The sequence below is a fragment of the Pelophylax lessonae genome (assembly GCF_965119305.1).
Source record: "Pelophylax lessonae genome assembly, chromosome: 2".
NCBI classification, from domain to species: domain Eukaryota; kingdom Metazoa; phylum Chordata; class Amphibia; order Anura; family Ranidae; genus Pelophylax; species Pelophylax lessonae.
Window position 1 is genome coordinate 486,512,929 of NC_138769.1, and position 23,231 is coordinate 486,536,159.

General features: G+C 39.2%; 1 protein-coding gene across 1 annotated transcript in view; it reads left to right on the forward strand.

The window, feature by feature from the left end:
• ITGBL1 (integrin subunit beta like 1) overlaps positions 1–23,231 on the forward strand; it is a 414,064-nt gene that overhangs the window by 331,381 nt on the left and 59,452 nt on the right. The window contains exon 8 of the mRNA XM_082245389.1: positions 17,235–17,351. Within this exon, the coding sequence (XP_082101515.1) occupies positions 17,235–17,351 (117 nt within the window). The remainder of the gene's footprint in view (positions 1–17,234; positions 17,352–23,231) is intronic.

Here is a 23,231-nt window from a genome sequence, read left to right on the forward strand (position 1 = left end):
AAAAAAGCATAAGCGTTTTAAACGAACCATGTAACCAAGTATGTTGACTCTCCCTGGCATCCACATACTGTACATCTCAATCTAATTGTTCAATAATTGATCATTTTCCATTTCATTTGTATAAAAAAAAATAATCAATCAGGTAGTGGATGCCTTTTTTCAGTCAATTTGGAAACCAGAGAATTGAAATTAAGTGATCAGGCCTGTTAAAAAATGTTGGCATTTTGGTCAGTTTGTAGCTTATGTGAATATATGGTATGTATATCCTACGTTTCTTTTCACTTTGATCTTTCACAATATTCAGAATAATGTATTGCATAAAGATGTACTGAAAGCATTCGTCATTTCCAGTATTAATAAAAACACGTTACTGTATATCATACTGAAAAAGAACACAAAAGCATTCCAGACAACAACTAAAAATAGAAAAACTATAAGGAACCTAGATAAAAGATGCAGTATTGATGTGTGTGGCCAGCATTATTAATATCTAGTAGAGATTTTGTCCATTCTGTAAAGTTGTCCACAACAATGTCCCTACAATCTCTGTTTCTTTAGATTACCAACATGCATGCAGTACAAACAAACTATTTAGATTGTATCCAAATACTTAAATCCTCCGCCTGCCTAGTGCTTAGTACATTTAAAGGAGATTGTACTGTACAATTAGACTGCACCATGTGTTGCCAGTTGTATTAGCAGATCATTCTATTGGAAATGTATGTCATCTAGTGACTATGCAGTGGTATTTTGTTGTGTTCTTTTTCTACAAAATTATTTACATGATGGTTCCTTTGAAACGTAGAAGTCTGTTACACATGGTAGGATTTGCTTACCTTCTTAACCACTTGACCTCCGGAAGATTTAACCCCCCTCCCTCCCTTCATAACAAGGCAGTTTTTTGCTTTTTGGTACTACATTACTTTAACTTATCATTATAATTATTAAACAGGATTTATATAGCACCAACAGTTTGCGCAGCCCTTTACAACTTGAGGGTAGAAAGTACAACTACAATACAAAATAATACAGTAGGAATCAGAGGGCCCTGCTCCTTAGAGCTTACAATCTAAGAGACATTTTTTTCTTACAAATAGAGCTATCTTTTGGTGTGGTATTTGATCAACACTGGGTTTTTCATTTTTTTGCACTATAAATGAAAAAAAGATTGAAAATTTTGGAAATAAACAAACAATATTTTTTACTTTCTGCTATAAAACATATGCAATAAAAACATTTAAAAAGTTTAATTTCTTCATAAATTTAGGCTAATATGTATTCTGCTACATATTTTTGGTAAAAAAAAAAAAAAAATCCCAGTAAGTGTATAGTTATTGGTTTGTGTGAAATTGTAGCATATACAAATTATGGTACAGTATATATATATATATATATATATATATATATATATATATATATATATATATATATATATATATATACTGGAATTTATATTTATTACATTTTTTTAAGTACTTGTAATAGCGGTGATCAGCGACTTATAGCAGGACTGTGATAAAATGGCGAGCAATCTGACACTAACTGACACTTTATGGTAACCAGTGACACCACAACAGTGATCAGTGCTAAAAATACAGTGCTTTGCAAAAGTATTTGGCCCCCTTGAACTTTTCGACCTTTTGCCACATTTCAGGCTTCAAACATTAAGATATAAAACTGTAATTTTTTGTGAAGAATCAACAACAAGTGGGACACAATCATGAGTGGAACTTTATTGGATATTTCAAACTTTGTTAACGAATAAAAAACAGAAAAATTGGGCGTGCAAAATTATTCAGCTCCCTTAAGTTAATACTTTGCTGCGATTACAGCTGTAAGTCGCTTGGGGTATGTCTCTATCAGTTTTGCACATCGAGAGACTGAAATTTTTGCCCATTCCTCCTTGCAAAACAGCTCGAGCTCAGTGAGGTTGGATGGAGAGCGTTTGTGAACAGCAGTTTTCAGTTCTTTCCACAGATTCTCGATTGGATTCAGTTTTATATCTTTATGTTTGAAGCCTGAAATGTGGCAAAAGGTTGAAAAGTTCAAGGGGGCCGAATACTTTCGCAAAGCACTCTATATACTGTCACTGTACTAATGACACTGGTTGTCATTAGTACAGTAGGGTGATAAAAAGGGTTAAATGTGTGCCTTAGCCCGCATTCACACTGCAGCGGCACGACTCTGTACTACTTCGGGGACGACTTGTGAAGTCCCATGCACCACGACTTCGGCGCGACTTGCACGGACTTCACATAATTTAAGTCAATGCAAGTCGCTCCGAGGTCGCACCGAAGTAGTACAGGACCCTTTTTCTAAGTCGGAGCGACTTGTGTCGCTCCTATTAGAACGGGTCCTGTAGCAGTGCATGGACTGCGACGGACCGCGACTTGTCAGGCTGACAAGTCACCTGACAAGTCGCGGCAGTGTGAATGGAGCCAACAGTTCTTGGTGCATTCACTGTGTGTTGTTTTTGTTTCAATCTTATTTTATTAATTTATTTAGAAAATACAAGTATACAAAAAGAAAAGGAAGGACAAAGACTCTCTCAAAAATCATCTTACTTAATACCAATTAACCTGATATAGAACATTTTATGGTAGGAGTGTAGATACCAAACGTTCAATATCCAACAAACACTGTAACTTCAAAGAATAATTCAGCATACAAAACCTTAATATATTGTTAGTAAGGCCATCTCTTATCATAAATATGATTCAGGATTCAGGAATGCTCCTCTGAATAGATCACTTAAGCCAGATTTACAAGATCAATACTACAGAATACCTTAGTTGCCTTACTGACTTGATGTAAACACTTTTAAATGATCAGGAGGAAAAACAAAGAGAAAAAAAAAAAGGAAAAAAGGGAAATGTATAGGAAAGAACACAAAAAAACACCAAAAACACAAAATAACACAACAAGTACGCACCCCGCTATTACTGTGGTCCACCCTCGATGGATATATCAGAGGTCCAATCAACAAACTCTGCCGAATCCCGTAACTCAGACCATAAGGACCAAGTGTTCCCGAAACGTTTCAAATCACCAAGTTCTTGCGCAAGTAGACGTTCCAAAGTTTTAATTTTATCCACCTCCACTGCCCACTCCACCAAAGAGGGCAGGTGTAATTGTCTCCAATATCTGGGGATCACATTTCTCATAGCTGCCAAAAAATGGCGCAGGATATCTGACTTAACCAACCTGAGAGATCCCGGTATCAACCATAACAGAACTATCTCAGGGGAAGGAGTCACTGTAGTCTCTGTCAACCAACAATATTTATTTATTTATTTTAGGTTCTTATATAGTGCTGTCAATTTACACAGCGCTTTACATCTACATTGCACATTCACATCAGTCCCTGCCCTCAAGGAGCTTACAATCTAAGTTACAAAGCAAAAACATTTTCCATAACTTCTGGACTTGGGGGCAATGCCACCATATATGTAGCATTGTGCCCCTATCCGAAGAGCATCTCCAACATGTATCAGACAATGTAGAATCTATGTATCTGATAGTGGCCGGACGATACCATCTGGTTAGTAGATGAAACCCCCTTTCTTGAATCCTAATATCTACAGAGAGTCCATGGGTTAGAACAAAGCACTTATGCCAGTCCAAAGGGGAAATAGCATGCCAAAGTTCCCGTTCCCACACCCTAGTGTAGGACGGGAATTCCGGACGAAAGGCCTTAATCAGTAACCCATATAAAGAAGAGAGTACATGCCTAGGAGGGTCCGTATGCAGAAGCATACCCTCAAATTCTGATGGTTCTCCTTGTACATCTGCCAGAGAGGAAAAATGACATAAATATGAAGACATTTGTCGCCTCCACATCCAGGCTGTCATATTTTGACAGGATTCTTGAGTTGAAGAGTCAGTCAGTAATAATGTAGGATCTGCTTGTAGAAGTTGGGCCAAATGGCCCTTCTTATTCCATGGACCAAAACATGTACTTGCAACAGCCACCAGAAATTCTGGGGTCCCAAAGAACGGGGACATCAGTCCCTGGATCTTAGAGATTGAACCAAATTCTACCACATTGTCCCAGATCCGTAAAGTCTGGCACGTCAGTCCAGCAAGTAAAGATAATTTTCCTCGATGAGTTGCTGGCACCCAAGGCGCGGCACATAAATCAAAGGGGTTTTGATTTGAACCCACAGCTTAGACGACAAGCCATGGAACCAATCCACTATTCATGTCAATACTGCCGCTCTGTGATAAAGAGAAGGGTCAGGTGCTCCAGCACCCCCCTTTATCTTTTGGAAGGGACAGCATCTCATATCATAATCTAGGACGACTTGAGTTTCAAATGAACCGAGAGAACAATCAACGAAGTTTAATTAAGTATGCATATGGAATATAAATGGGGATCATCTGAAACAAGTATAAAAAGCATTTGAAGAACATCCGTCTTTAAAACGTTCATCCTTCCAAACCAGGAAAGTCTTTTAATAGAACAGGACGACAACTCTGTTTTGAGTTTTACAGAGTAGAGGCTCAAAATGTACAGCAAAGAGCTCAGATGCCTTAGTAGGGAGAGTAATCCCTAAATAACGAACCAAAGTAGAATTTGTCTTGAATGGAAAAGAAGACGAAAGCTGCTGTAGGGTACTTACAGATAAAGACACATTTAGAATTTCAGATTTGGTAAAATTTACTTTAAAGTTACTCATTCTCCCAAACTCCTCAAACTACTGTATAATTGCAGATAGTGAGTTATGGGGGCGAGTAACAAACAGCAATGGGTCATCTGCATAAAGAGCCAATTTAGAATGAATAGGGCCAGTTGTCACCCCATATATAGAGGGATTGTTCCATAGAGCTACAGCTAAATGCTCCATTGTCAGTACATACAGAAGAGGAGAGAGGTGGCACCCCTGTCGTGTCGCATTAGGAATCTTAAATGAAGGAGATAAGGAACCATTAATTTGAATTCTCGCATAAGTGGAGGAATACAAAAACATAATCCGGGATAATATATGTGGTCCCAACCCAATCTGTTGCAAAGTCAACCTGAGAAATTGCCAATCCACCCAGTCAAATGCCTTTCAGCATCCACCGTAAGAAGGCACATCGGGATATTGTGGGAACGTGCATAGTCCATCAGAAGAAGGGTCTTCAAAGTATTATCTCTTACCTCCCGACCCCCAACAAAGCCCACCTGATCCAGATGGATCAACCCGGGCATAACAGGCTGCAGCCTATTTGCTAATACTCTGGCAAAGATTTTAAGATCAACCCCAATCAAAGATATGGGGCGGTAATTTGCACGGAAAGATGGATCTTTATCGGGTTTTGGGATAAGAGATATGTGAGCCTCCAACGTCTGGGGAGCGAAAGAAACATCTTCTGAAAGAGAATTAAACATTTTAGTCATGAAGGGAACAAGAAAAGGAGAAAAAACCTTAAAAAATGTAGGGGTAAAACCGTCTGGGCCTGGACTTTTTCCAGGAGGGGTGGTTGAAATAGCTCTCGTCACCTCTTCTACTGTAATAGGTGATTTAAGTTTCCCTACCAAAACTCCTTCCAAAATTGGAAGAGCAGTCTTCATAATATAGGACCGTTTATCTGCTTCCAACATTGACGGTATGTTATATAAAGAATGGTAAAATTCGTTAAACGTTTGCCTTATATTATTGGGGGAGAATATTAATTCCCCAGTAGCATCATGAATATGAATTATGAAAGTGGATGGGGAATGTTGTTTTTACTAAGAGATGTGCTGGTGCAGGAAAATGAAAACTGCCACATCGCTGCTGACAGGACAGAGCTCTGCATTATTTAAATTCACAGAGCTCTGTCCTGTCATCCTCTTTGCTGATCAGCGGGTGCCAGCAGTCAATCATTGGCCGACACCCACTTATTGGTTTGTGCTGTGTCTAATTACACAACCCATAAGTGCTTGTTTTATGTACTAGATACGTGATCCAGCAGATACTCTGCCACTGTACTCCTACGGGAAACAGTCGGCAAGCTGGTATCTATACCTAAAACTTTTTTTTTTTTTTTCAGTTTTAATTAGAATGGGAAAAGTTTAGAACCTTTTTTTTTTTTTTTTTATTTAGGGCTCCGTTAAAGAGATTTCTCCTTGCTTTCTGTTTCATAGACAATGTTTTACCCGACAAGAAGTAAAGGAAAATTTGCAACAAGGAAAAAGACAACAATAAAAAGCTGACAGAGATTCCAGCCTTCGCCTGCTTAACTAAAGCGTCACCATACACTGATCTGAAATTTGATCAGTGTGTGGCTAAAGTCTAATTGTTTTATCAACTTCTTTAAAAGGAGCATGTTGCAAAATTTTCCTCGATCAGGGGCTGCAGTGGGTGCCGCTGTCAGAACGCAATCCCCTGGTGGGTGGTTTCCTTTATCCACCTTGTTTGTTGTTAATGGAAGAATCTATTGAACAAAAAAAACAAAAAGAAAATTGGGTATAAACAGCTTTAAAGAATAAATAAAAGCATTTTACTTCTGTCTGTTATTGTTGGAGAGATTTCCCCTCACTTCTGGTCCTGGGGCAACCTTTTTACCAGTCATGATGTGAAAGCCTCTAACTGGAGCGATACCCAAAAGAAAATCAAATGCTTTCCTGATCTATTCAAAGCTAAAAAGAAAAATGAACAAACTGTAAAGCTGTTTTATGAGGTAGGCATCAATGACTATAGATGGGCAGTTGGCGGACTAGTTCTCCCTGTACCATCTTCCTTATTTTCCATTTTTATTCCCTCCTTCTCCCCTACCCTACATTCATTCCTTATTATCCCGTCCTTTCCTCCTTACCTTTTTTTTTTTCCTGTGTCCCCTTCTTCCCCCCCCCCCTTCTTTGTATGTGGGAATGTTTCCTTTTATCATTATGTTCTACATCCTGCCTATTATTGATGTTCTTTTTCCATTGGATGAAATAACTCACTGCTATTTAAAGTTATTCGACACACTTTCTTTCAATAAACAAGAAAATGAAAATGAAAATGAAAAAAAAAGAAATGTCTATAGATACACCTTAATTAACTACGAAGCACAAGCTGTAAATAAAATGTCCACATAACCTAGCCATTTTTGCGAAAACAAACATACTGTTAATATAACTCCATGGCTTTTACTGCAATCCACTCATTTGGGTATATATGAATTATTGCTCCTGTGTATGGCCATTTCTTCCCACCATGATCAGTTGATCTGAACCAGACAAAAAATTAATATTATTTATTCACTACATATACTTTTTAAGCACAATCAATTTACACAGTGCAGTGCTCCTGCCCTCAAACAGTTTACAATCTAAGGTCCCTAACTCAAATCATACATACACATACTAGGGCCAATTTAGACAGGAGCCAGTTAACCTACCAGCATGGCTTTAGAGTGCGGGAGGAAACTGGTGTACCCGGAGGATGCATGCAGGCACAGGGAGAACATGTAAACTCGGTGCAGGTAGTGCAGTGGTTGGGACTGGAACCAATGACTATGGTGCTGCCAGGCAGAAATGCTAACTACTTAGCCACTATGCTGTTCCATATTCTTTGATGCAATGATAACATATCATATTCTGACCCATGTAAGCTGTGCTGTCAGTCAGCAAGATATAACTGGGATGTCACAGACACTAGATGTAATAAAAAAAAGGATAATACATTCTATATTAAAAGAGATGTATGAGATTACTTTTTTTCAGAATCATACTTACCTAGGTAGATGCAGCATCTGTCCCCTAACACTGAGAACCAAGCGATCTAACACAGCCAATCGCTCAGTTCTCACAGTTCCCCGAGCAGAGAGCTGTCAGTCACGGGCTCTCTGCTCTGCCCCCTCCTCGCTCACTTGAGCACTGAGCTGTGGAAGCAGCCGGCTCAGGCTCTCAGTGGCTCAGTCCAGGCTTGTAGGCGGATCCCAAATCCATTGTCACGATTTTGGCCGAGCCTGGACCGTCTCTGTGATATCAGCAGATAGCAGATGTTAGCCCGCTGTCTGCTGAAAACGTGTCGCAGGAGTGCAGAACAAATGGCAGTGCTGTGATCCATAGGAGGAGTCTAGCCTAACAAGCTTTGGCTGTACTTCTCTTTTTAGTATTGCAAAGAAAAGGGTAATGATTGGTTTGGAAAATACTTAACTATAACAAATATTTTATTCTTTATAAATTAAGCTTTTAAACTTGTACACTCTTACATTTTTTTTTTGAATTGCCAGTGTTAAGTATAGTGATATGCCTCTTGCAGAGTTAAATATTGCTTTACTTCTTATATTTATACATGCTGTGCATTCGTTTATATGCAGTGCCGGTAATACTCTACCTTTCCAGCCCTGTCCAGAATTCAGTATTGTTAAGTACATTATCCTTATTCAGTAGCGTATGTAAAAAAAAAAAACTATTTCTAAGTTTATTTTTAGAATCCCAAATCTCCCTATTGTCTTGAAGTGACGTCAGACCTTGCTTTAACAGCTCCAATGCCTGTAGCACGACAAGGATCCCCCTGGTACAGTCTATAAGCATGATCATTGATTCTACTCTCCCAGTGTGTCAAGGACATAACCTCAGTATGAAATATACTAGAAGTGTCCCACAGCACCAGTGGCATTGGATCAGAGACAGCATTCTAGTACTGAGGTAGGTTCTTGGGAATTTATGGTTAAAATTAAGCTAAATGACCTTATTTTTAAAATGAGATCAGTAATTATCATGTACCATGTAAAATATTCATATGTGATTTTTTTATACAGTATGATAATAGGATGTAAAAGGATGTAAAAGCTGATATACCCAAATAGCAGATAAGAATACAATACATTTATATAGAGTAGAAAGTTAAAGCAGTTGCAATTTTCCCTCTGAATGCTATGTTCAGAATCTGATGTTTACACCACACAGGGCTTGTGTGATGAGTGAACCCCATTTATTGCTGTGCTGAGCTGATAACCTTTCAACAAGAAAAGACTCCCAGTGCATTTTATCTAAAAACAAATGACAATCATTCCTGTGAGCTTGCCCTCAATCACATTCAGGATAGAAAATTGAAAAATATCACATAGTTAATACATTGTGTAAGAGTCGATGAGAGGTTACAACTAATGGATGATGGAAGTATTAAACTTAATGATCATCAGACAGCCCATAAGAAAAGTATTTTTACTGAATGCATTTTGAAAGGGAAATGATATTCTTGTTTTAATGTTTTTTCTTTTAGAGAAACATATAAAGGATGGACAGTAAGCTTGATGTAAAAAATCTTACTAGTGTATGTTCATGTTTATAAATACCCATCTATAGTTTATGATAAAATTTGTACATGTGGGCAGTCATATTTATTTAAAACGTTGGCAGGCTCTGCTTCCTGCTTTGCAATGCTACAGATGAGTTGTGTTTTACTGCTGCTCCTCACAATGCAAGTCTGGGCATTAGCTAACTCACATCAAATGGCCTCCTTGGTTTGCTGGTATTTTGTCTTAACAGTCGTTAAGAGAAAGAGTAAATGCAATGAGAGCTCCCCATTAAAGTGATATTAAACCTTTGTTTTGGTTGTTAAAATAAAAAACATGTCATACTTAGGCTCCATTCACACTTGTGCGACTTGTCATGCAACTGTGGACATCAAAGTTGCATGATAAGTCTTTCCCTATGTTTTCCAATGATACCCATTCATATATGGTGACTTAAAAATGCAGCAACTTCGAAGTAGTTCATGCACAACTTTGGTCCAACTTTCATGCAACTTGAGGGCCATAGACTTCAATGTTAACCTTCAGAAGTTGCATAAAAATTATACCTGAATGTTATACAAAGCAACTTGCAACAGTTGTCCATTATCACTGGTCAAAGCCAAAGTTGTATTCAAGTTGCACCAATCCAAAGTCTGAACAACTTTGGAGTTGTACAAGTGTGAATGAAGCCTTGACTGCTCTGTCCAATGTGCTTTTCTGGGGTCCCTTTCCGGCGATCTAGGCCCCTCCTCTTCGGTGAGTGCCTCTAGGGAAAGCCACTTGCTCACTCCTGAGCCACCCAATCTACGTCTATTGACACAGAATGGGCGACTTGGCCCCATCCCCCGCTCCTTAGTTCCAGGAAGCCAATGGCTGCCATAGCTATCAATCTGCCCAACGAGGAGGGAGACAGGGTCCAGAGATGCTGCTCTCATGCACATCGCTGGATTGGATCATGCTCAGGTAAAAAAAGGTGGGGGAGCTGGGGGGCTTCTGCAGCACAGACATTTATTTTACCTGAATGCATTCCAGTAAAAAAACTTAAGGCTTTAGAACCACTTTAATGGCCAATTTACCAATTTTTACATTTAATGCAATCCCAAGAATATGGAAAAGCAAGCATGTAAAAATTAAATTTAAACAAAAATTACTTTAATTCAAGTACTTCTGCCATTTTTATTTCCACAAAAGCGTACTAATGACCGTTTAACACTTCAGGTAAACTAAGGCAGAAACAAGAAAGATTCCACAAACAACATTGCTCAATTCTATACAGTTATGTAAGTGAACTTGTATTTTCCCCATCCAGCTCTTTTCAGAATAGTGTCTTCTCTCCTTAAATTCTCACACCTCTACCACTCTTTTCCACCCCACAGCCTATATATATCACCCTCACTATATATATTATCCTCAATCCTGCCATCTCCCTAATACTACACTCATCACCTCCTGCTTATTCTGAACCCACTTACTAACATAACTTCCAGGACACTGGGGCATGTATGAGCATATAAATTTCACTCTCATGTTACTTTCCTCACTCTCCTGCTTCTTCTAACTTCTGGGGATATTTACCCAAATCTCGACCTTCAGTTACCTTTCACTCCTACACCCAGAATCCTCCTTTCTCTAGCAACAGCCACAATCCACTCACTCAAATTTCTATTTATTAAACTCTCTAACCATACAGAATAAGTTAAGGACTTTAAATGTACCAGGTCACAAACTAATAATAAAAAAAAATTCACAATTTGAATTCTTCCATTTAAAAATCAAGAATAAAATATGTGTTACATGTTGTTCATTATACATCAATATTCAAAGTACAGTATTTCACTCCAGGATTTCCCAATACTTCATTATAAATGTACAATTCAAGCTTCAACTTGTTTCTCGGGTCAGTGCCCGCTTCTTTAGGAAAGGGTGGAGGGATAGTTGTCTCCAGAACAGCAATCAACCAATAAACATAATGATACAAAGTTAAAAAAAGAAATCTACTTCTGGCAGTCTTTTGGTTATCAAAGAAAATGGCCTCTGCCCCCAGCTATAACTGGCCTTCATAGCAAAGAACACATGGAAGGGCAACGCACATGAGACAAAAACAGATAGATATTTCCCAGTTCAATTTGCTAACCAGTTTGGTTACAAACCAAATTAACCTGTCTAACAGTTTGCGTCAAAACAGGGGTTTAGTTAGCATACATTTGCAAATGCATGTGTAAGCTGCAGGGCTACTCCATGGCACCCTGTATTACCTGCAGTCCTAACTCTTGTAAATTTAAGAGAGTCTCCACAGTGGAAGCACATGCAAACTGTTAGACAGGTTAATTTGGTTGGTAAGCAAACTGGTTAGCAAATTGACCTGGGAAATATTAATCTGTATTTGTCCCAAGTCTGTTGGTTATGTTAGATCTGTTGAGCTGCCACTCGCTTATGGGAGTCTTATTTATCGGTCTCGTCCCTTGATGGGCCGGAATGTCTTTGAGGTTAATATTCTTGTACTTTGAATATGTACTGTATGTATAATGAACAGCATGTAACACATTTTATCATGAATTTTTAAATGAAAGAATACAAATTGCGAACTCTCTGATATAATTTGTTTGTGACCTAGTACCTTTAAAGTCCTGTAGCTTCATTTGTATGGAGTTTCATTAATCTAATGTTTAGAATATGGTACCTTCAATTACAAATATACTTGTATAGTACCCCCATTTTTTTAGTTCTGTTTTTGACTTCATTCTCATGTGCCCTCTGGAACTCCTGCTCTGTCTGTAACAAGCTTGCCTCTGTCCATGTTCTCTTTTCTCTAACACTGGTAATTTCCTTGCCATCACTAAATCAGCCTCCCCAGCCATTCTTTGCTGTATTGACCTCACTCACCCAGACCTAGCGGTTGAAAGGAAGGAATCTTTCCATCCCCACAAGTTTTTCCTAAACCTTCCTCACTATAACTCTCTTTGAAATCTCAATGTATTTGTTTTTGCTGGACCAGTTGATTGATGACTTCTCTATCTGCCAGTTACCCTACTATGAAATACCCAATATAGGTGACCTTAACATCCCTGTTAATTCTATCATCCCTCCTACCTCTCAACTGCTCTACCTAAACTCACCTTTGGACCTAATAAAATGGGCACACACTGCTACCCACTCTTATGGCAATACCTATGACATTGTATTCACCCACCTCTACACTCCTCGCAGCCTCTCCAAAACCACTTTCCCCCTTTCTGATCACAATCATGTCCGTTTTTTGCTCTCCCTAATTCAATCCCTTACCCCTCCTTATCTATTCTACTATGGACTCCCTCTGTGGCAAAATCTCACCCCTGCCCTGCTCTGACTTAGCCATTTTTGTCTAAAACAGCTTGCTCTGATCTTCTCTGGACACACTTGCTCCTTAAACACTAAACACTGAATTAGGCTCCAGCTGCTACAACCCTAGCAAACAGATGAAACCAGTGAGTGTGATATAAAACTAAATCCTTTTAACACTTTACCCTTTCCAAATCTGCTTGGGAGTGATTTGTATGTACCTTCAGCAAACACAGCCATAAGTTTACAAATTTTGAAGGATCTCATTGAAGTCAAAGGGAAGTGAATCTTGAAAACCAATGCTCTTAATTTCCAAAGCTAATACGCAATGGATGGTCCAACAAAGGGTATAGGTGTAACATGTAACATATCCACCGGTCCCTGCTCCTCCCCAGCTTCTCAATGTCACAGGCAATGAGGGATCTTCTCCCACCACCTCTCTGCCAGAATCTGGTAGAGAACACGGTCCTGTGGGGCTCTGCCCGCCTGGTTGTGTCATTCATTCACAGAGTTCTGTGAATTGAAAACTTCAAGATCTGGCATATATAAAAATAAATACTCACGCTATGGTAAAAGTGAAAAAAAGAAAATAATTAGCAGCAGCTGTGCACCAATCGTGAATCACTTATTAACATGAAAGAAATAAAACAGCGCTAGCATCATATAAACATATATATAACAGTCCAAATAAAGTGGTATAATTAATTTAAAGTGCTCTTGTGCTTCAATCTTTTTAGAAGTGCTTAAGTGCTCCACAAAAATCCATTCCATGATGTGACACACACCCCTTTTGTGTTCCTCCTTACCAGAAACAATGAACCCCAAGCTTTTCAGTTTGGGAGTCAAACAAGCTTGATTCAGCCCCGGTTCACACTTGTGCGTGTGCGGGGTTCGCATGTAATGTTGGAGCGCACTGCTCCGACATTACATGCGATCGGCTGTGCGGTGCGAGTTTAGCCATACAGTTTGTATGGCTAAATTCGCACCGCAGCCGCACCAAACACGCACAGGGACCCTTTTTGGCAGCCGCATCAGGATCGGATCGCACAGCGGTTCACACTTGTGTGATCCGATCCTGTGCGAACTGCACGATCGCACTGCGATATGCGATCAAACTGGGGGTGTCGTTAAGATTACATTGACACCCCCAGCGTATCGCATATGGCAGTGTGAACTGCCGGGGGTGCGTGTGCGATGCGGGAACAGGCTGCGGATTCGCAGCCTTCCCGCATCGCATAAATGTGAACCGAGGCTGTATGGCTAAATTCGCACCGCAGCCGCACCAAACATGCACAGGGACCCTTTTTTGCAGCCGCATCAGGATCGGATCGCACAGCGGTTCACACTTGTGCGATCCGATCCTGTGCGAACTGCACGATCGCACTGCGATATGCGATCAAACTGGGGGTGTCGTTAACATTACATTGACACCCCCAGCGTATCGCATATGGCAGTGTGAACTGCCGGGGGTGCGTGTGCGACGCGGGAACAGGCTGCGGATTAGCAGCCTTCCCGCATCGCATAAATGTGAACCGAGGCTTAAATAGGACTGATGGGTCACAATTAATGGATCAAGAACTCTCCAGTAGTCTCTAAGATGTTCCAGTAATCCTCAAGTGCGGAACAAAGAGAAGGAGCCAATAGTGAAGTACCGTAGGGTTGAATAGAAAGAAAAAAGCCACGCTAGTCACAAATGTGAACAAGATGTTTAAATTGAGAGTATATGAATAGCAAGAAAATATCTAACAAGATTCAATAACTCAAAAATAAATAATGATGGCAGCCAGCACAAAAGGAAACCAGATCCACAGTACATATAGAAAAAATAGTGCAGCGCCAAATGATGAACAATATTAATACATGAATGAATGCATTAAAAACAAAATAAAATAAATATAAATGGCAACAATCCCTGAGATGAAAAAGTCCTTGTGAGTGATATGCACATAGATGGTAGAAATCACTAGTAGGAATAAATGCAGTCTCTAAAAATATATGCAGTCTCTAAAAATAATAATGAGAAGAGGTGATGACAGGAAGCTGTTCCCACAGAAGAATGATGATCCACCACCGTAAGGAACAGCAAGGGTACTCTTACCAAACGAGGTCGACCCTCAAATTAATGAAAGGTCAATAAAGCATGAGGCAAGTATCCTGTGTCTGGTCATCATTGTGCGATCGCTCATCACATTAGATAGAAACGAAATATACCTTCCGGTTTAGAGAAAAGTCCCCAACTTCTCCAAAACACCTCACAAAGAAATAAAGGGGGATCCGATAGTGTAATACATTCCAAATGATTGTTTATTATGAATAAAAAGACAGGTACTCACATGTAGTTTGTATGAGAAACAGCATGGATAAACAAATATGGCTGCGGTGGAAGCGTGCTTACGTGCGTAATACGTGCTTGACGCGTTTCATCATCATAGATGTTGTCAAAGGCAACCCCGTAGGGTTGCAGTTTATTGGCGTACTAAAAACATATTTACAAAATGGTAGCAGTAAAATAGCATGTAAACCGTAATAAGCTTCTGCGAACGCCGTAACCACGGCACCCGGAAGTGGCGTTGTTACAACTCGATTGTGGAAATTACGTCAACGTGTTTCACTCTCCCACAGGGTCTTGATTTGTCAATGATTTAGCTTTGGGATCAATAAAGTATTCTGAATCTTAATCAGAATCTGGATTGCATTGTTGCTGCCAGATCCTTATGCCTGATTATCCCGCTCCTGAGCTAGCATCCTGTACCCTGCTGCTTACTCCTGTTCCTGGTTCCTGTACCCAGTCTTGAGTCCCCCCTTCCTGGCATCACTGGTATTCCTTGTTACCCATGCACCTCATTTTGTATATATTTTGTATATAGTTAGTTGTTAGGTCTCTATTAGGTTAATAAGGTATTTTGTCTCTGGGGTTTGTTCATGTTTACTGTTTGCTGGTATGTAAATGTATTTTGTTTCACTGTAAATAAATCTCACTTTAAAAATATACATACATGGTCTGGTCCCTGTTTCTTAGTGTAACTACATATATCTGGTCATCTTCTGTGCTGATTCCTGACAAGAGCTCTGTGTTGGTAAACAACACAGGCCTCTCTACAGACAGCAGCGATAAGCCATTTCTTTTTCTCCCGGCAAAGCAGGGAGCTCTCTCCGGGCTCTCTTGGCTTACCACAGAGCTCATGGAGGACCGGAAGGTCCCGACATCTGTTGTATAGGAAACTGGAAGGGACAAGCAGTTCAGTCACTTCTGGTTTTCTGGATGTAAACAGTGCCATCTTTAAATTGGTAAAGCATCTGAACACTACAATCTTGATGTGATCAGATGCTTGTAAGTGCAGAGGAGACATCTGGGGTCTAATAGATATCCTTTTCTGTCACAAGGGATTAAGTGATATTTTTAAACAGAACCCCCAAACATTATATATATGTATATGTATCTGTATGTGTGTGTGTGTGTGTGTGTGTGTGTGTGTGTGTGTGTATGTATATATATATATATATATATATATATATATATATATATATATATATATATATGTGTGTGTATATATTAGCAGAGGCTCTAGAAAATAAATTGGTGGGTTTTGCAATGTTTTATGCCCTACATGGTATTTTATTTGCGCAGCATATTTTAACGAAATTTGTTTGAACAAAATACACTTTAATACATTTTAATGAACACAAATGTAATATAATACCCAATTTTTAGTAAAATATAAAAGATGGTTTTATGCCGAGTAAATAGATACCTAACATGTCACACTTTAAAATTATATCAGTTCAGAGTTACAGAGGAGGTCTGGTGCTAGAATTATTGCTCTCGTTCACGGCAATATCTCCTGTGTGGTGCAATCGAATGCGGGACCAATGCATGTGTTCACCTTTGGGCGTGAGCACGGGGGGGACAGGGGCACTTTAAACATTTTTTTTTTAAATAATTCATTTTCCAGCAAAAAATACTTTTTTTTACTTGTAAACAAAAGGTGTCAGAAAAATGCCTGGTCTTCAAGTGGCTAGAGTCTCCCACATCCTCTGGAATTCCTTATTCCAATCTCTCCAACTCTGTCCACCTTTAGGCGATCCCTGCAAATTCTTCTCTTTAGGGAAGCCTACCAGATCCTCTACTTAAAAATTTAACTTTTACTTTCATTATCGACTCATTCCCACAGAGTTACCACCTTTTGTATAAGTTGCCCCTCCCTTATAGATTGTAAACTGTCATGTGCAGGGCCCACCTAGCCCACTTACCTTGCATTGTATTGTAGCTGTAATGTCTTCCTTTATTTCTAAAGCATGGTGCAATCTCTTGGCGCTATAAAAATCCTATATAATGATAATACTGTAAAGGGCCTCCCTTTATACTCAAATCAGCCTTAGTGTTTCATGCCATAGATATCCCTTTCCTTTGGGATTCTGGTACTATATAAATCCTGTATAATAATAACATATTTACTAAAATGATGGAATCACTGAAAATGCACTGTACTTTTTTTTATTATTATGTATGGAAAAGAACTGACACAGTAAAAACAGAAAATTTTCCCTGTGGAGACCAATTTGATACTACTAGGCACTTCAAAGACAGAACCCAGAATGTATTAACAGTTCCAAGCTACAAAACAGAACAAAATAATGTGCTGTGGTGAAATCAAAAAACCTGCAGAACTGATATTCTATGTTATTTAGCGTAACAATATTGTGTATATTTTATTCTATAGGAAAGTGTGAGTGTGGCCAGTGTACTTGTTTCCCACCTGGAGATAGCAGGGTCTATGGAAAGCATTGTGAATGTGATGATCGACAGTGTGAAGACCTAGAAGGAAAGATTTGTGGAGGTAAGATTACACTCAGCCTACCTATGTAAAAAAACAACAACCTAAAAATATGTATACCTAACGTAATGTCACACTTGCAGAAACTCACCGGTATCAAGATCACTTTGAAGGACACATGTGGGTAGTGAATCTCTCAACTGCATGCATGTGTCACGCCCACAAGAGGCATTGCATTTTCTCTGGCATTTTTCAATTTAAAGCATTTTTGGCAGTGAGGAGGTGGTATTTAAAGTTAGTGAGTGTTTTTAAGCAATTCTGTTGCTGGCAGGGTCTCACATGTGACAGAATTGCAAGTGTGACATTACCCTAAAGGCTAAGACAAATTCCACTTTTCTGAGTAGCAATTTGCTGTTTACAGAAACGTACAATTTAGTAACAACTGAACTGTGAGATGACATGTGGGCTTGACACAGATGTTAGCCTAAAACAAAGTTTATCACTGTTTACCACAAATAATGGAGAAAATACCCATATTAGAGAAACATTTAGAAAGAGTGAGCAACCACTGCATTTGCATTCGGTAAATTTTTATTGAATTAAGAAGACAAAGTTCAGAGCTGCAGCATTAGCTAGTGTAGTCCTCTTTTAGAGGGCTATGGGAAACGGCCCTCCCCAAGCAGGATATTGCACTAAACCTGTAGTTAAATAAGAGAACCAGAACCTTTATTAGGTGGAAGAGTGGGTTTGATAATAAAGTTGGCAGTGCTTCCACCCAGAACAGAACCTCCCTTCCTGGAAAATTAATCAGAAACCTAAATAAAGTATTTGAGAGCAAAATAACTACTGCAACCAGCAAATAACATTAATCATAAGTACATAGATGCACACTATTATAGAAATAATTCAAACTTTATATAAGAAGAGGTTATTTAATTTACATACTTTATATAACAGGTATTATCAGCAAAAGACATGATAAGAGTCCTGGTGGAATTGTGCACATGCAATCGTGTGTATATACAGTATATATAAATATATAAATATATATATAAATATATACTGTATATATATATATATATATATATTGACAGTAATTAATAAAGAGATACCTCCAGATAAATGTTGAAGCAAAGTCAAATTACAGGGGCCCCTGAGGATGATGAAGCCTGTCTTTGTGACAGAGTCCTGAAGATCAGTGGGCACTGGGAATCCTCCCAACTGTTGTCCAACCAGCCTGGAACAGAGCTTCTCACCAGCAGAACCTGTGGTGTGGCACTTGAAGTCAGATTCATACTATCTGCCCTGTGCTTTAGTCCCTCATTAATAGTTTCTAATCTGACATGCGACCACACCTCTAACCCTCTGATCTTGACTATGACTCCACAGGACGCCTACCCTGGCTCTAGCTTATGCTGGTTATCCAAAAAACTAAGCTATGGAATCCAAGACCAGAAGACACAGTGTTAACTAGAATAACAGGAGCTGCATATAAACCATACTGCAATAAACAGGTTCACCTACCAATATAATAGAAGATGACCCCTACACATACAGTAGCACAGACCTAGCTATCTGGCACTGAGCATGTGACATAATAAGGACAGGGCAGAGGTACTCTGTCACAAGGATTTAGATATGCAATCAGTAACTGCAGTTAAACTATTAGACCATATGAATATTTGCATAATAGTCCTTTCTGGCTTGAGGTTTAACAGCATGGACAGGACATGTGACTGGAACATTTGCTCTCTCCCCACTTTCTCCTTCTGGGGTTTCAAAGCCAACAAACAGGGGGATGAAGTGCATACATATTATTTTAAACAGGTATTTACAAACTCAGTTGGTAGAGGACAGCAGATTCCTACACTAGCAAAAACAAGCTCATACAAATAATTCGGCAGCTCCAGCAGTAAGCACTTGACTTAGATAAACACTTGACTTATGATAAAGTGTATGTAAAGGCACAACCTGTTTTGTTTTTGATAGAATGTGAAAACGTTAGCACCTCTGTCAGATTTACTGTATATTGATATCTGTGTCCCATCAGTGAGGGACACCATCACTGTTGTTTCCAGTGTCTCCAGTTTAAAAAGTAATGGGGAATTCAATATTATGATATATTTGATATACAGTATCTCACAAAAGTGAGTACACCCCATCCAAAACTTTAACTACGTCAGCTAATACAAAACAGAGGTAAAGTACAATTTGTTTTTAACTGTACACATAGTTTGAATTACAAATGAATACAATCATGTGGGTACAAGTCAATTAAAGTGTTTGTTACCCCAACATTCCTAATCCTTGAAATGTGCCTGCTGTAACATGTACTTGTATGAAAAAGTATCCTGTTTTCTTTTTTTTGCTTTATTTGTGTGAAATTCCTGGTATTTCTGCCAGGCCCTCTGCTTTCCTATTAACCATCTCAATACAGGGCACTTTCACCTCCTTCATTCCCAGACCAATTTTCAGCTTTCAGTGCTCTCGCACTTTGAATGACAATTACTCAGTCATGCTACACTGTACCCAAATGAAATTTTTATTATTTTGTTCACACAAATAGAGCTTTCTTGTGGTGGTATTTATTCACCACTTTTTTACTTTTTTGCAATATAAACGAAAAAAAAAGCGAAAATTTGGAAAAAAAAAACAATATTTTCTACTTTCTGTTTTAAAAGAAATCCAATAAAATCCAATTTCATCATACATTTAAGCCACAATGTACTCGTCTACATGTCTTTAGTAAAAATAATTCTGATAAGTGTATGATAATAGGTTTGCGTGAAAGTTATAGAGTCTACAAGCTAGGCTACGTATCACTGAAAATTGATCAATCCTGATGTACTTACTACCTATCTAATTTCTTGAGGCCCTAAAATGTCAGGACAGTACAAATACCCCCCAAATTACCCCTTTTTGTAAAGAGGACAGTCCAATGTATTTAGTAAGAAGCACAGTGAGTTTTTTGAAGTTGCAATTCTTTGCCCACAATAGTTTGGGTAATGGAGATTTTTTTGCCACAAAATTGTCATATTAACAAGTTATTTCTTACAAATGGCATAGATAAACTTGCAATTACACCCCAAAATATATTCTGCTACTCCTTATGAGTATGGCAATACCACGTGTGAGACTTTTTCACAGCCTGGCCACATACAGAGGCCCAACACCCAAGTATCACCATCAGGCGTTGTAAAGGCATAAATTACACATTTCATTTCCTGAGTACCTATCACATTTGTGAAGGCCCTTGAGCACCAGGGCAATAGAATTACCCACAAAATGACCCCATTTTGGAAAGAAAACACCCAATGTATATTCTATGAGGCATAATGAGTCTTTTGAACATGTCATTTTTTTCCACATGTTTTTGGAAAATGTGGAAAGAAAATTAAAACATTCTGTGTTTTTTTTTTACACAAATTTGTCAATTTATAAGATATTTCTAACACATAGCATATACATAGCAAAATCTACACCCCAAAATATATTCTGCTACTTGTCCTAAGTAGTATATACCCCATGTGTGAGATTTTTCCACAGCTTGGCCACATACAGAGGCCCAACATCCAAGTAGCACCATCATGTGTTCTAAAGGCATAAATTACACATTTAATTTCCAGAGTACCCATAACATTTTTGAAAGCCCTGTGACAGATGTTGATCACTGGGATGTGGCAGTCGTTCACTGGGACAGATGAGGCAAAACACGGACGGATGAGGCAGATGATCACAGACAGATGTGCAGATCACAGACAGATGTGGCAGATCATGGACAGATGTGGCAGATCACAGACAGATGTGGCAGATGATCATAGACAGATGTGGCAGATGATCATAGACAGATGTGGCAGATGATCACGAAAAGATGTGGCAGGTGATGTGCGCCAGATGATTACGGATAGATGTGGCAGATGATTACAGACAGGTGTGGCAGATGATTTCATACAGGTGTGGCAGATGATCACTGGCAGATGATGTGCACCAGATGTGCGCAAGATGATCACAGACAGATGTGCCACATAATGGACAGATGTGCCAGATGATCATGGATAGATGTGCCAGATGATCACAGACAGATGTGCCAGATTATCATAGACAGATGTGGCAGATGATCAAGAACATATGTGGCAGATGATCACGGACAGATGTGGCAGATGATCGCAGACATATGCGGCAAATGATCACAGACAGATGCGCCAGATGATCACGGACAGATGCACCAGATAATCACGGACAGATGCGCCAGATGATCACGGACAGATGCGCCAGATGATCACGGACAGATGCGCCAGATGATCACGGACAGATGCGCCAGATGATCACGGACAGATGCGCCAGATGATCACGGACAGATGCGCCAGATGTTTACTGTAACAGATTATTTTACTGGGACAGATGTGCGACATGAGTTTTCACTGTGTTGGGGACACTATGTTGGGGTCATTAGCAGGGTGATCAGTGAGTAAAAAGTAGTAAAACCGCTCAATACTCACTGATCACCAGCTGGCAGCAGAGATCCATTCTCTTTCTCCTTACTGTGTGAAGAAAAGCAGAGCCATTCACTGCTACAACGGCTGTATTGACATTACATGATGGCTGTGATTGTGAGAGGGCAAATTACAGAGCCTTCCTCCCGAGCGTTGTTGCGTTTTGTCCGAGGGACACAGGAACGCAGGACACTCAGAAGGAGGAAGCTCCCACTGGGCCGTTTATATGCATTGGCTGGGTGGGAAAAGGTTAAAAACTGGCCACACTGGGCAGGAGAGCACAGCCTGGTCAGTTCCCTAGCTGTGCTGGAAATGACATCTCCTCCAATGATCAGATTTGTCCCGTCAGGCCCTACTGCACAGCCTTTCACTGGGAAGATCAGTGTACTGTTCCGTCTCCTCCCCCTAGCTCTTATGCAGCTATAAAACAATGGGAACACAGGAAATGTGATCACATATAAAAAAAAGGGAAACAGGTATTTATAATGTTTTTTTTTTTATATCTGTACACAAATGTTTGCCTTTCATTTCAATTTCAAACTGAAAGGGTTGTTTTACAAGGATATTGTTTACAACTAATGTTCACATAAAAACTATCATAGAGAAAAATGTGAGCCCAGTTATTTTGACCATACCGTAATTGTTAGTAGATCCAGGAAGATTGGTTTAAGTATTTCTGCAACTACTGATGTCTCAAGATTTCTGTGTAAAGGTCGACAGACTGGTAAGAAAAATAAAAAAACATTCAGGGAGCAGCATTTCTGTGGACAGAAACACCTTGTTGGTGAGAGGTCATAGCTGAATAAACAAGCTGACATGATCCTGACCAGCCTACAGAGTGAGTAAGAACTACTTGCGTTTAATTGCCTTGCACATCATACTATGGGGTTTCTCTTCTGTTTGAGCACTTAGATCGATTGATCATCTCCTTCCAAACGTAGAGAAACAGAGGGGACCCCTGGATTCAGCAACCTGTTTAATACCACTGATACCTCATACCGACAGGTTGTATAGAAAGAAGTGCGACACCTAGTGGACCACACTGGTGTAAACACTCCCTTATAAGTTTCACTTATTGGAATATCCTGGTTTATCACGGATACTGCACACAGCACTTTTCAGGAAAGAGTCTCTCCCTTTCCTAAATTTATTTGCTCACTATTTGTTTTCATTATTTTAGAGGAATATATGTTTATACAGAACTTTTATCAATTATCTATTTAATTTTTGCACCATACCTTCTTTATCACCTGCACCATAAAATATACAATATTTAATAAATATTTATCAGAACTTGTGCACCTCTGTTTCAAATTATTGTTCACTGTACATCATTTTTGTTCACTGTATATCATTCCTTATACACTGAGCACTTTTTGGGGGAATGTGAGAACTAAACCCATTTATTATTTTCCACGAGCACCTTTGCACTTTATATCACTATTGAATC